Here is a 13,471-nt window from a genome sequence, read left to right on the forward strand (position 1 = left end):
GCAGAAAAATTTAAAAGAGACACGCTAAACGTTGCGTTGGATAAGCTGATTATGGATTTAAACAAAAGGAGCCAAGTCTATGAGATGTATAGCAAGAAATTCAAATTTTTAATGGATTTGCAAGACAAAAATATGGAAAACATAGATCTGGAAAGTGTACGTAATATTGTTGATTATTATCCAGATGACGCAGACGAGCATTTAGTGAATGAGTGCATTCAGTTAAAATCTTATTTACTTCAATCTAAGCCAGAGTCTTACACCTCTTGCAGTGAAATTTTTATGCTAATTTATGAAAAGAAATTTGTTGATGTTTTCCCAAATTGCTACACTATCTTAAAGATTTTTTTAACTTTGCCAATCACTAGCTGTGAAGCTGAGCGCTCTTTCTCCAGGATGTCACATATAGAAAACAAATATAGGACAACAATGTCGAACCATCGACTAAATCATTTATCAGTTCCTTCCATAAATTGTAATTTAACGAAGGACTTACAATGTGATGAGCAAATAAAGGAATTTGCAGCACCAAAATGCAGAAAGGTTGCTTTATAATTTATGTAACATAACTACACCTAACCTGTCAATTTCCTTTGTAATAATGTTGTACAGTTGCTGTTTGTATAGACAAATAAAAATAAATAAAACTATTTTATTGTCCTATTTTTTTCTATATGCTTATCTACATCACTATAGAAAACAGTTTTTTGACAAAATGGCTATTAGGGCCCGAAAATAGTTTCAGCCCAGGGCCCCACAAATACACAATCCGCCCATGCGTATATATATGGAGATAATTATATTTAACGACATGGCGTAAGGAGAAGGGGACACATACCCCCTTCGAAACCCAAGATGATATTAGTCTGAAGGTTAATGTGGAGTTTTAAATAAAAGATGGATTCAGAACATTTTCTGCTGTTTTCTTTAACTTCTAAACATATGGAGCTCTCATGAGACGAAGAAGAATTTTGGATAGCGAACTTGGGTTTTCATCATTACTCGGCCACTCATCTTCAAATGGGAAGTCATTGCCGGAAGCAGTCTCACGTCACTACGTGAATAAAGATTAAATAATAATACAATAACTTAACTTTATTTCTTGTTGTGAATGTTGAAACGCAGAACGGAGGAAGAAAACTGTTGTTGATATCAAGGAAAAGATGGTTTGACTGATAGGAGCAGAAGATCAAGCTTAAACTAGATAAGACTTAATTGGGCAGACTTGTTCCCTATTCCGTGGTTGAAACTAAGAAAGTTTAGTCACTGATTCGAAGAGCCAGAAATCAAAAAGGTATTCGCACATATTTTCACTGGTCCATTTACGTGTCTTTAATAGATTTTTTGAAGAAAAAAAACTTAAATTTAAATGTAATATTACGATACAAAGAGGGTGTAATGGATATATTTACGATGGAACATGATATTTTGTGACTATAAAAGAGACCAAACCACGATACGAAGGAATGAACTAAAACAGCACTGTCTCTTCACATCGATTGTGGGTCTTTGAGACCATCGATAATTTTTTGGGGGTTTAAGTATAATTTTAGTGATTTAGGACAAAGAAACCTCCGTTAATTTCTAGCCCTGCTTTAAGTTTTACCTTGTAACAGCTTCTCAACTTTTTTCTTCTGTCATTCTGTGTTTTGACAAAAAAGAAGTTTCTGGTTTTAAGAACTGATAGTTGTGTCCTTGTTAGTGCCTCATTTACGTTGTTTAGCTTCATGTGTAGTTTATTCATGTTTTTTGCCTTGTCGCAGTTTGTCTCATGTTTTCTTTAGGTATTCTGTGCTTTGACAAAGAAGATTCTATTTTTTTTCAGTACAGGTGGTTTTTGTGCCCTTTATTTGGATTTTATTTACGTTGTTTAGCTTTATTCTTATGCATCTCAACTCTAACTTCACTTGGAAATCAGATCTTGTTAAATTTATCCTGCTTTATTTTAAAGTACACTGTTAAAATTTCCCTCCTAAAATTATAGTAAAATAACTGGCAGCTGCCTGTCCATCCGATTAACCGTAAAGTTTACAGTCAGGAACATTTTTTCCCTTTATGGCTTTGAAACCATTTACAAAAAGTATGGTTATAAAAAAATGAATACAAAACTATACGATTTTTTAACCATTATCAACTAGAATTTTTCAAAAACGTAAAAAATAATTATTACCATAGGAGCTCGGCTTTTCGTAAGGTAATGGGCATTGGAGAGTGCCGGACACTGGAAATTCTTCATGTGTCGAAGGGAATGGAGGAAATAGTGTGGTGTCAACACTAGGACTTGAACTCCAGTTCTTCCGGTCATGAGATTGGTAGATAAGCCCGCTCGGCTGTGATATGTACGAAGTAGCAAAGAACTAAGTAGCTTTTTTAAGTGGTTCTAGTTGGTGCGGTAAAACTCTAGTTGTTTAACCGTATTAGGTGAAACCAGTATTAACAATTACCAGTTATTAAACCATTCCAGCGAACTAGTTATTAAACAATTTTTTTCAAACTTAACAGTTTGATAACCATTTTATTTATGGTTATTTGACTGTTTTGATTAAATAGGGTAAAATAACCATTAAATAAATTGTTATTTAACCATTTTTCCGAGAAATTTCTAAAAGTGTACAACGCAGTATACACAAAACCAAACGTAATGAAAAGAAAAGGAAATTACTTACCATATGTTACTAGAGTAGCAAAAGAGAGGGAGGGGCACTTGCCCTGGACGTAAGTAACATCACACTTATAAGTACCATCATCCTCAATCCTCAATGGAGATATTTTAAGATAAGCACTTGAGTCTTCAAGGTAAAAATCAGCTCTGTCGGGATTAGCGAGCTCTTGTAAAGGTTTTTCGACAGCGTCGCTGAAAAGGTATAATCTCTTCCACTCGTTGGATACATTTTTAGTCCACGTGATGAAGTACACTTTGCCACAAGTCGACACATCCACGTCACAAGGTAACTTAGCTGCACCTCCCACAACTCCGATCACGTGCACGTTCTTTTCTTCTGCGGAAAAAAAAGAAATAAATCAGCACGTGTCATCATAATAGTTGAAACAAACAATTGTGAAGAAAATAATTTAACATCTATAGTTTAAATAAATATGTGATCACAGTTAANAATTAAATTTATTTTGGAAATTAAAGTAACCGAATTAAAAATAATTTTAATAATTTAAATTACTTCTGTATTGAATTTAAGTAACTAAAATTTATTTAGTGTTATCAAAATTAATAGCTAAATTTTGTTCATTTAAATTGAGAGTATAGTCCCGCAATGGACTGATCGTTAAGACACGGTTACCAGTAGATCACAGAAGTCAAGCATCACTGCCTGCTATTAGTGTGGGGGTGGGTAAAAACTTTGTTCATGTTGCGAAGGGACCTAGGGTGTGCGATATCGGTTCTCGTTAAACCGCAAATTGCTCGATTTCGCATGCAAGTCGTCAGGCTACCAATGCGGGGGAACCTATCCCCTCCACAGAGGATCAAAATTGGGATGGTATGTCTTCGGATCATCCTCAGGGATGTTTCCCAAACCGTCGCCAATAGCCCACTGTGCAACTCTAGTGCGAAGTAAATAAACTACTTCTACTACTTAAATTAAGAATAAAGTGTCATGGACCGTTGGGGTGACAACTACACAGTTTTATGATCAACAGCATGTCATCAACATAAACTGCTTTTACTTCCCACTTGGGTTGACACAGATCCTTCAAAATGTTGTTCTTTTTACCGAATGTTTGCATTACATTATTTATTTTAGGGTAGTAAAATTAATTTAAATAATTAAAATAGTAAAATCAGTATGTTTATTTCAAAATAATAGATTAAAACGAGAGTATGTATTATGACTAAAACTAATTTAAATTTAATATAGTAAAATTAAATAGTAAAATTATAGTAAATAGTAAACTAAATAATTAAATAGTAAATTTATAGTAAATAGTAAATGAAATAATTAAATAGTAAAATTATAGTAAATAGTAAATTAATTAACTGATTGTAAAATTATAGTAAATAGTAAATTAAATAATTAAATTATTAATAAAGTAAAATTAAATGTGAAAGAAAAATTTCAATGAATTTAAATACTAAAGTAAAATTTAGGTACTAATTTACCTAATACTAATTTACCTAATGATATTTTTTATTAGTACCTAATAAAAAAATTAGGTACTAATTTTACAGCAATAAAATGGCTTGTTTTGGAAAATAAATGAAAAACAATCTGTGTTAATGGACGAATTTCATTGAAAAACATTCGTCTTAAATCTATTTGCTGCTTTACTAATATTAGTCTTCACAAAAATCAATGCATAAAAATTAATTCCATCAATGTGTTATATGAATCATTGCTTTCTCTTAATTCGAGTATTATAGTTGTTTTATGATTAAAAGTTTTCATTTTTTCAATAATGATAGGATCCAACTATTCAAATAAGATATACACACTTCTACATAAAACTGCATACAAACTAAACACTGTTACCAAACAGGTTGATGCTTTGATTTGACCAAAGATCTATCTATATAAATAAAGCAGAGTGCTAACCGTATGCAAATGCGCAATTATGCAATCTATAACTGATTCGGTGTACTGTGCGCCAAAAAAGACGGACCACCATGAATAACTTTTGGTCCAAATGATCGGATATTGACGTTCTAGGACTCATTCTTGGAGGGAATGACCTCAAATATGCCAATTAATTAGTTCAGGCAATATTTTAAGTTACAAAATCAGACACAAAGACGTACTTTTTCTGAATAAAGTAACCCTTTTTTCCTGGATTCGGATTTCTAATCTCCAAAATATAGGGAGTAACCGCAATCTGGGTAATATGGCCCCCATAATTTCGTCAGTAGGTGGAAGAGGGATTTTTTGCGTCTTTCGCCAAATCTCGAGAACTTTTTAAGCAAAATGAAAAAAATTAAAACGCAATTATAATTTTTCTTTATCCAAAGATATTTTCATTCAAAAAATACATTTTAGTAAATATTTATTATTTTGTATCTGATAACAGTCGAAAAATGTTTTAATTGTAATGAATGCAATTTTTTCGCCATTTTAAAGTATGCAACTTTTCATGCGAAATACAAAGTTTGTGCGAAATCGGTTGAATAATTCCTGAGAAATCGAATTTTAAAGTTTTTAAGTTCGAAAATATTGATATTATCTGATTCGCTAAAAATGATAACAAAAATATTAGGATTTTAATGAATTATATTCGAGAATTCCAAGTAATTAATTTCGGTAATAAGTACAAGTTGTAATGAAAAAAAATTCCTATTCAAATACAAAATTAATAGAGAAAAGGTACTTATTCATCTAGGAAAACCATAAAAGATTGCCTTATTATTGACGCTTATGTTGTTTAGTTAATTTTAATAATAGTATTTCGTCGTTTTCCTACATGAATACTACTACTATTGAATAACAGTACTATTGACTACTATGAATGATACTACTATTGACTGGTGTTTTTTTATTATTAACTACCACAATTATTATAAAGGTACCTCTTTGGAAATATGTTTTTACGACCCATGGAAAATTTTTGAATATCAGGAAGTTGACATCGAGCTACAGCCAAATGATACAGAATATAATGATTTTTATTTTAAAGACAGCGAAAAAAGGGCATAAGTAAAGGATATGTATCTAACAAACTTTGTTGATTATGGTAATTTCTGACTACTAAGAATTAATTCCATGTATTACAATTACTCCAAATAATAATTATTTTTAATAAATCTTTATTTAAAAGGGACGAATTTCTAAAAGCGTGTTTTGCTTAATTTAATAACATAAGAAGCTACAAGGAAGGGCGGCAAATAGTAAAATATAAATAAAACATATTTTAGCTTACTTAAATGCGTCAGTATATGTCTTTTAGGTTTGTGTATGATTTAAGTCTTGATTAATACTGATGATTTAATCCTAATTTAGTTTTTTTCTCACCCCAAACGAAAAATAAGGGTATTCAGCTAGTTACGAATTAAACAAGTATCTCTTTTCAAGAATATAGCATTAAATGCTAGATAATTAATGTTTAATGCAAAAGGGAAGTCGCAAAAATGTATGCACTTAGTGCGGCATACTTAAAATAAGAAAAAATAAAAAAGTCATTAAAATCGAATTAATCATTGTCAAACTCAATCCAACACGGCCCCAGAGCAAGAATTACTTCCAAGAACAATCATCCAGCTTCATATGACGAATAAACTAACTTTTCGTAATTTTGCTTGAATCTAAAAAAATATTTTTTTGGCATTTAAATATTAATTTAAAATTTTTAAATGCTTGTTTTAATTTTTATTTTCGTCATTTTTTTTTAAAAATATGTGTTGACACTGACGATTATTAAAAAAACACTTCGTTAAAATTCCATTGTGTTCGTATGAGTTATAAAAGTAACTCAAGATAATACCGACGCAAATTTCATCAACACTTTCTCTCAACAAGGTTGTTACCCAAAAGGTACTTAACACAGGAAATGGAATAAAAAAAGAAACTCCAGCTGAATTATTTACAGCTTTAACTCAGTCAATGTTAACTTTTCAGGTTGTTTTCTTCCAGGTCAAGAAATGCATTCACTTTAGGAAATTACAACGAGAGAAAAATGAAGCCAAAAACGGCACCGCTGATGCGGAAACTCACCTTCGCTTAATATCCGTTTCTTTCAGCGAAATATCATGGAAAACTGCATTAAACCCACACTTCAGGCGAGGAATTTTTTTTTCCTTCTGAAATGGCGATAAACATTGTTGCAAGAAACAAAACTATCTTAGAACAAAAAAGTTCTTGTGTTACCTTTAGTGAATCCGGGTAATTGGTTCTATCTCCAACTATCATGAAAGATCAGAGGATTAAAACCACGGAGATTTTTGCGTTAGGTTAGAAAAGTATCAGGCGAACAGTGTGCTAAAAAAGAAACTACCGTGAATAATTTTTGATCTAATGATCGGATCTTCACGTTCTAGGACTCAATCTTAGTGGTTCGAGGAGGGAGACTTCAAATTTTCTAATTGATAAGTGAAGACGATATTTAAAGTTACGAAATGAAACATTAAAAGGTACTTTCTCTGAATGAGCATATCTTTTTTCGACGGTTTTGGATTTTTGACCCCCCCCCCATACAGGGTATAGCCACTATCTAAAGAATATGGTACATACAGTTTGGTCAGGAGAGCAATCGAAATTTTGGACCATTCATGTTAATTTAAATTTTTGCGCATTTCACCTTGTATCGGGTTTAGTGTTAATGAATAATATTTTTTATGTAAATACGTCCATTTGATTTCATGTTAGATTTGAATTTTTGCCATCACCTTATACAACAGTTCACAAATAAGTAACTGCATTTTATAATTTTTAGTAAAAAAAAATACATAAGATGGTGTTTTCAAGATACAAAAAACATTTCACGAAAATCTTATCTAAGAAAACAATTGGTACTAAGTCAAAATAGCTCACAGCGAAAAACTTCGATATTGACAAAAATGCAAATAAATTCTGATCACAAAGAAACAAAATTCTGTTGAGAGTGTTTCGCATTTACCTTCAAACCTATATTTTTAAAAATTTTATGTTGAGCGTCGCTAAGCAACAGGTTTTGTAAAAACAATTCACTTATAACGTTGACTCAAAAGTATTCACAGAATTTGTATTTACAACTACCTGCACTTTAGTAAGAACATTTGTTTTAGAACAAAATATGTTGTACATAGAAGGAATTGGCAATAGTTAATAAGATTGTTTCTTTGAAAATGCAAATAACTGCTTTAAAAGACGAAGAATAAAACAAGGAAGTAGATTTTTATCTATATATTTAATTTGACTTTACTTAGATATCAAGAGTCAGTTTCGCTTGAAGCAGCTAATTTTTTTTATTCCATTTTAAAACGTTTCGTTGAATTTTTTTTTCAAAATAAATCATTCTCTTAAACAAACAAGAATTTCCATCGTGAATTTCAATCTTGAAAACAAGTATTTTCAAAAATAGATGTATTAGCAAATATTATAAAAGATGAATACTGATCTGAAAAATAATTTTACAAATCAATTTTAAACCCTGAAATACTTCTAGAAACTGAGCTTGAAACTCGAAAATAAACTATCTTGTACCTGAAAATAATTTTTAAAAATCGTCTTTGAGCGTCAAAATATTTCCATACATTGATCTTGAACCTCAAAATATTTATTTAACTAACACCTTAATGCTATTCATCAAACATTCAAAGCAACAAAATATTTCAGATTCTTTTAATGCCACCTTGAATCTTATAATTTCTATAAAGTCAATAAATAGATGTTGCTCTTATATTAAGATGTAGCAGTTGTTTGTGTAAAACAAATTATAATTTCTGAAACGAAGCCTTTTTCCGTATTTTAAAATTTTTCTTATTTATTCCCGATTATGTTCCTCGAAGTCTTTGCCAGCAGCAATGATTCAGTTTAGCTTTTATTAATTTAAAATCAAAAGGAAATATTGCAAAGAAACCAAAATAAACAAATTATAATGTAAGAAACAACAGTTATGTATATCTCGGTACGGATTCCTAAGGCATTTCATGATCATTAATACAGTAAACTTAGTTTTGATCTTCAAAATCTTAGAAAGCGATAATTGAATTTAATACATATTTATTCAAAAGTAACTATTGCAAAGCGACCATAACAATGCATAGTATATGAAACAATACTTATATCCCTGTTTGTATTCTTTTAATATTTTATCATTATTAATAGAGTAAACTTAATTTTGATCTCGATCCTCGAAATCTTTGACAGCAGCAATTGAATTGAATTGAATTGAATTGAATTGAAAGTCGTTTTCCTGGAGATTAGCTGGCAATTTATCTGCACAAACATCACATAGAGAGAATATGATAGGATTGTAAAATGTCAGAGGAACTTATTATCAACATTATAAACTTATATAAAGCGAGGAAGCAATATTATTTAACATATTACTATAGGGATTAATCTCTGGAGATTAATATCGGTATCCGAAGCACGCGTGCTAGAGCCTAACACAAATCATCGTTGATCTTATAGGATGCCGGAAGCTCCCTATATGGTGCTATATCTCCCCCCCCCCAGTAGTTTAAATTTTAAACTAAAAGCAATTAAGACCTGATGAAAAAAAACTTTACAAAAATTACAAACAAATTAAAACATGTAATATTAATAAGTTGATTCTAAGTAATATTTCAAAAGCAAATACCATTGCAAGTAATTGCTCAATTAACTTCAATACTGTCAACTGACAAAATATTTTAGTTTCAATCAGAAGTATTCGTAAGTACACCAAGGTATTCGTTTTCATTTAAACGTCTTGACTTTTCAACGTTTCTTCGCCGCGCNAAAGTAACATAATTCAAAAGTAACTATTGCAAAGCAATCATAACAAAGCATAGTATATGGAACAATAATTATATCTCAGTCTGCATTCTTTAGGTATTTGATCATTATTAATAGAGTATAAACTTAATTTTGATCTTGATCCCCGAAGTCTTTGACAGCAACAATTGAATTTAATATATATATTCAAATATTCAATATATATTCAAAAGTAACATAATTCAAAAGTAACTATTGCAAAGCAATCATAACAAAGCATAGTATATGGAACAATAATTATATCTCAGTCTGCATTCTTTAGGTATTTGATCATTATTAATAGAGTATAAACTTAATTTTGATCTTGATCCCCGAAGTCTTTGACAGCAACAATTGAATTTAATATATATATTCAAATATTCAATATATATTCAAAAGTAACATAATTCAAAAGTAACTATTGCAAAGCAATCATAACAAAGCATAGTATATGGAACAATAATTATATCTCAGTCTGCATTCTTTAGGTATTTGATCATTATTAATAGAGTATAAACTTAATTTTGATCTTGATCCCCGAAGTCTTTGACAGCAACAATTGAATTTAATATATATATTCAAATATTCAATATATATTCAAAAGTAACATAATTCAAAAGTAACTATTGCAAAGCAATCATAACAAAGCATAGTATATGGAACAATAATTATATCTCAGTCTGCATTCTTTAGGTATTTGATCATTATTAATAGAGTATAAACTTAATTTTGATCTTGATCCCCGAAGTCTTTGACAGCAACAATTGAATTTAATATATATATTCAAATATTCAATATATATTCAAAAGTAACATAATTCAAAAGTAACTATTGCAAAGCAATCATAACAAAGCATAGTATATGGAACAATAATTATATCTCAGTCTGCATTCTTTAGGTATTTGATCATTATTAATAGAGTATAAACTTAATTTTGATCTTGATCCCCGAAGTCTTTGACAGCAACAATTGAATTTAATATATATATTCAAATATTCAATATATATTCAAAAGTAACATAATTCAAAAGTAACTATTGCAAAGCAATCATAACAAAGCATAGTATATGGAACAATAATTATATCTCAGTCTGCATTCTTTAGGTATTTGATCATTATTAATAGAGTATAAACTTAATTTTGATCTTGATCCCCGAAGTCTTTGACAGCAACAATTGAATTTAATATATATATTCAAATATTCAATATATATTCAAAAGTAACATAATTCAAAAGTAACTATTGCAAAGCAATCATAACAAAGCATAGTATATGGAACAATAATTATATCTCAGTCTGCATTCTTTAGGTATTTGATCATTATTAATAGAGTATAAACTTAATTTTGATCTTGATCCCCGAAGTCTTTGACAGCAACAATTGAATTTAATATATATATTCAAATATTCAATATATATTCAAAAGTAACATAATTCAAAAGTAACTATTGCAAAGCAATCATAACAAAGCATAGTATATGGAACAATAATTATATCTCAGTCTGCATTCTTTAGGTATTTGATCATTATTAATAGAGTATAAACTTAATTTTGATCTTGATCCCCGAAGTCTTTGACAGCAACAATTGAATTTAATATATATATTCAAATATTCAATATATATTCAAAAGTAACATAATTCAAAAGTAACTATTGCAAAGCAATCATAACAAAGCATAGTATATGGAACAATAATTATATCTCAGTCTGCATTCTTTAGGTATTTGATCATTATTAATAGAGTATAAACTTAATTTTGATCTTGATCCCCGAAGTCTTTGACAGCAACAATTGAATTTAATATATATATTCAAATATTCAATATATATTCAAAAGTAACATAATTCAAAAGTAACTATTGCAAAGCAATCATAACAAAGCATAGTATATGGAACAATAATTATATCTCAGTCTGCATTCTTTAGGTATTTGATCATTATTAATAGAGTATAAACTTAATTTTGATCTTGATCCCCGAAGTCTTTGACAGCAACAATTGAATTTCATATATATAATTCAAATATTCAATATATATTCAAAAGTAACATAATTCAAAAGTAACTATTGCAAAGCAATCATAACAAAGCATAGTATATGGAACAATAATTATATCTCAGTCTGCATTCTTTAGGTATTTGATCATTATTAATAGAGTATAAACTTAATTTTGATCTTGATCCCCGAAGTCTTTGACAGCAACAATTGAATTTCATATATATAATTCAAATATTCAATATATATTCAAAAGTAACATAATTCAAAAGTAACTATTGCAAAGCAATCATAACAAAGCATAGTATATGGAACAATAATTATATCTCAGTCTGCATTCTTTAGGTATTTGATCATTATTAATAGAGTATAAACTTAATTTTGATCTTGATCCCCGAAGTCTTTGACAGCAACAATTGAATTTAATATATATATTCAAATATTCAATATATATTCAAAAGTAACATAATTCAAAAGTAACTATTGCAAAGCAATCATAACAAAGCATAGTATATGGAACAATAATTATATCTCAGTCTGCATTCTTTTGGTATTTGATCATTATTAATAGAGTATAAACTTAATTTTGATCTTGATCCCCGAAGTCTTTGACAGCAACAATTGAATTTAATATATATATTCAAATATTCAATATATATTCAAAAGTAACATAATTCAAAAGTAACTATTGCAAAGCAATCATAACAAAGCATAGTATATGGAACAATAATTATATCTCAGTCTGCATTCTTTTGGTATTTGATCATTATTAATAGAGTATAAACTTAATTTTGATCTTGATCCCCGAAGTCTTTCGGGAAAGCAATAAATGGAAGTTTGCTTAGATAGAAGTTTTAATAGATTTTCACCCCTTTTTCCCGATAAGTCTCATAAATACATGCTCCTCCTGCTGGAGCTAGATTATTAGACCGGTCAACTGATGAAAATAAATAAGAAAAATGAAATTAGAAGTTCCAATGAATTTCCAAGACATTCGAACAAAAGAGTCAAAAAACAAAAACAACAAAAATATGACCCAGTCAGGGAATGGGCGCGCATTTTATGAAGAAAGAAAGAAAAGGGATTAAAGAATAGAGCGTGTGATCAACCGAAGCTTTAAGGCGGGGGAGGAAGGAAAAGTCTTATCAGAATCCTGTTAAGGGAAAAGCAAGAGAAAAGGCGAGAAGAATTTTCGCTAAATCTTGGAACCTAGCTTTGCTCGAAAATTGCTTTTATAATAGACTGTCGAACGTTGAATGGAAGAGGTAGTAGATGCTGAGAGTAGCGTTCAAATGCCATTACAGAGTTTCATTTTCCCGGAGTAATTCCGGGTAATAATAAACTGCGATTACTCCGATTGTTCTTGAAATATGCAAAATTCAAGTCAAGCAATGGTTAAGATTACTTTCACTAAATTTAAATTTCATTGAATCATACAAAACTCAGATTATAACTCGTTTATAATTCCGAAATCCTGCAGATTCGAAACGGTCAAGTTTAGTAACCTCCATTTCATAATTACTACATCAAAATTTGACTGTTACTATCTATTTTGAGTTGCTGTTTTGATTTATATAGTTAAAGATACAAGTTTTCAAAGGTTTGATCACTTAGAAAAAAGTGAATAATGTTTTTTTCATAATATATAAAATATATTCTAATATATCAACAATTTTCGAGAGTATTAAATTTTCTCACGAATCTAGTAGAAATGGACTATGTATTTAGAGTAACAATATACTTTTTTTATTTATTAAGATAAAAAGTCTTTAAAAATTTTACTGCTTAGGAAATAAAATGAAGCTATCTTATTCGTAAATATTATTCTAAACTTATTTTTAAATAGCATTTGACTAACAAAAACCCAAGTATTATTTTAACATTTTAAACAGAATAAACAGCAAAAAAGGATTAAAATAGTGCGAAATTGATAAAAAGAATCACGTGGAAGTATTTTATATAAATTTTTACGACTAAGTGATGAGCAATAAAATTATATTCATTTATATGAATTTATACTGCACTTAATTCAACAACGCACATATTTAACTATATTTGATAAAGGAAAATCCATAAAATACTGGCGGCTTCTTCAATCTTTTTG

At 29.4% G+C, this 13,471-nt stretch overlaps 1 protein-coding gene across 3 annotated transcripts in view; it reads right to left on the bottom strand.

Annotated features, from left to right (window-relative positions):
* Positions 1 to 13,471, bottom strand: part of LOC107445749 (B-cell receptor CD22) — a 417,445-nt gene that overhangs the window by 162,316 nt on the left and 241,658 nt on the right. For all 3 annotated transcript variants that reach the window (XM_071178321.1, XM_071178319.1, XM_071178320.1), the window contains exon 2: positions 2,667 to 2,999. In XM_071178321.1, the coding sequence (XP_071034422.1) occupies positions 2,667 to 2,999 (333 nt within the window). The remainder of the gene's footprint in view (positions 1 to 2,666; positions 3,000 to 13,471) is intronic.

This window comes from Parasteatoda tepidariorum, chromosome 3 (genome assembly GCF_043381705.1).
Source record: "Parasteatoda tepidariorum isolate YZ-2023 chromosome 3, CAS_Ptep_4.0, whole genome shotgun sequence".
NCBI classification, from domain to species: domain Eukaryota; kingdom Metazoa; phylum Arthropoda; class Arachnida; order Araneae; family Theridiidae; genus Parasteatoda; species Parasteatoda tepidariorum.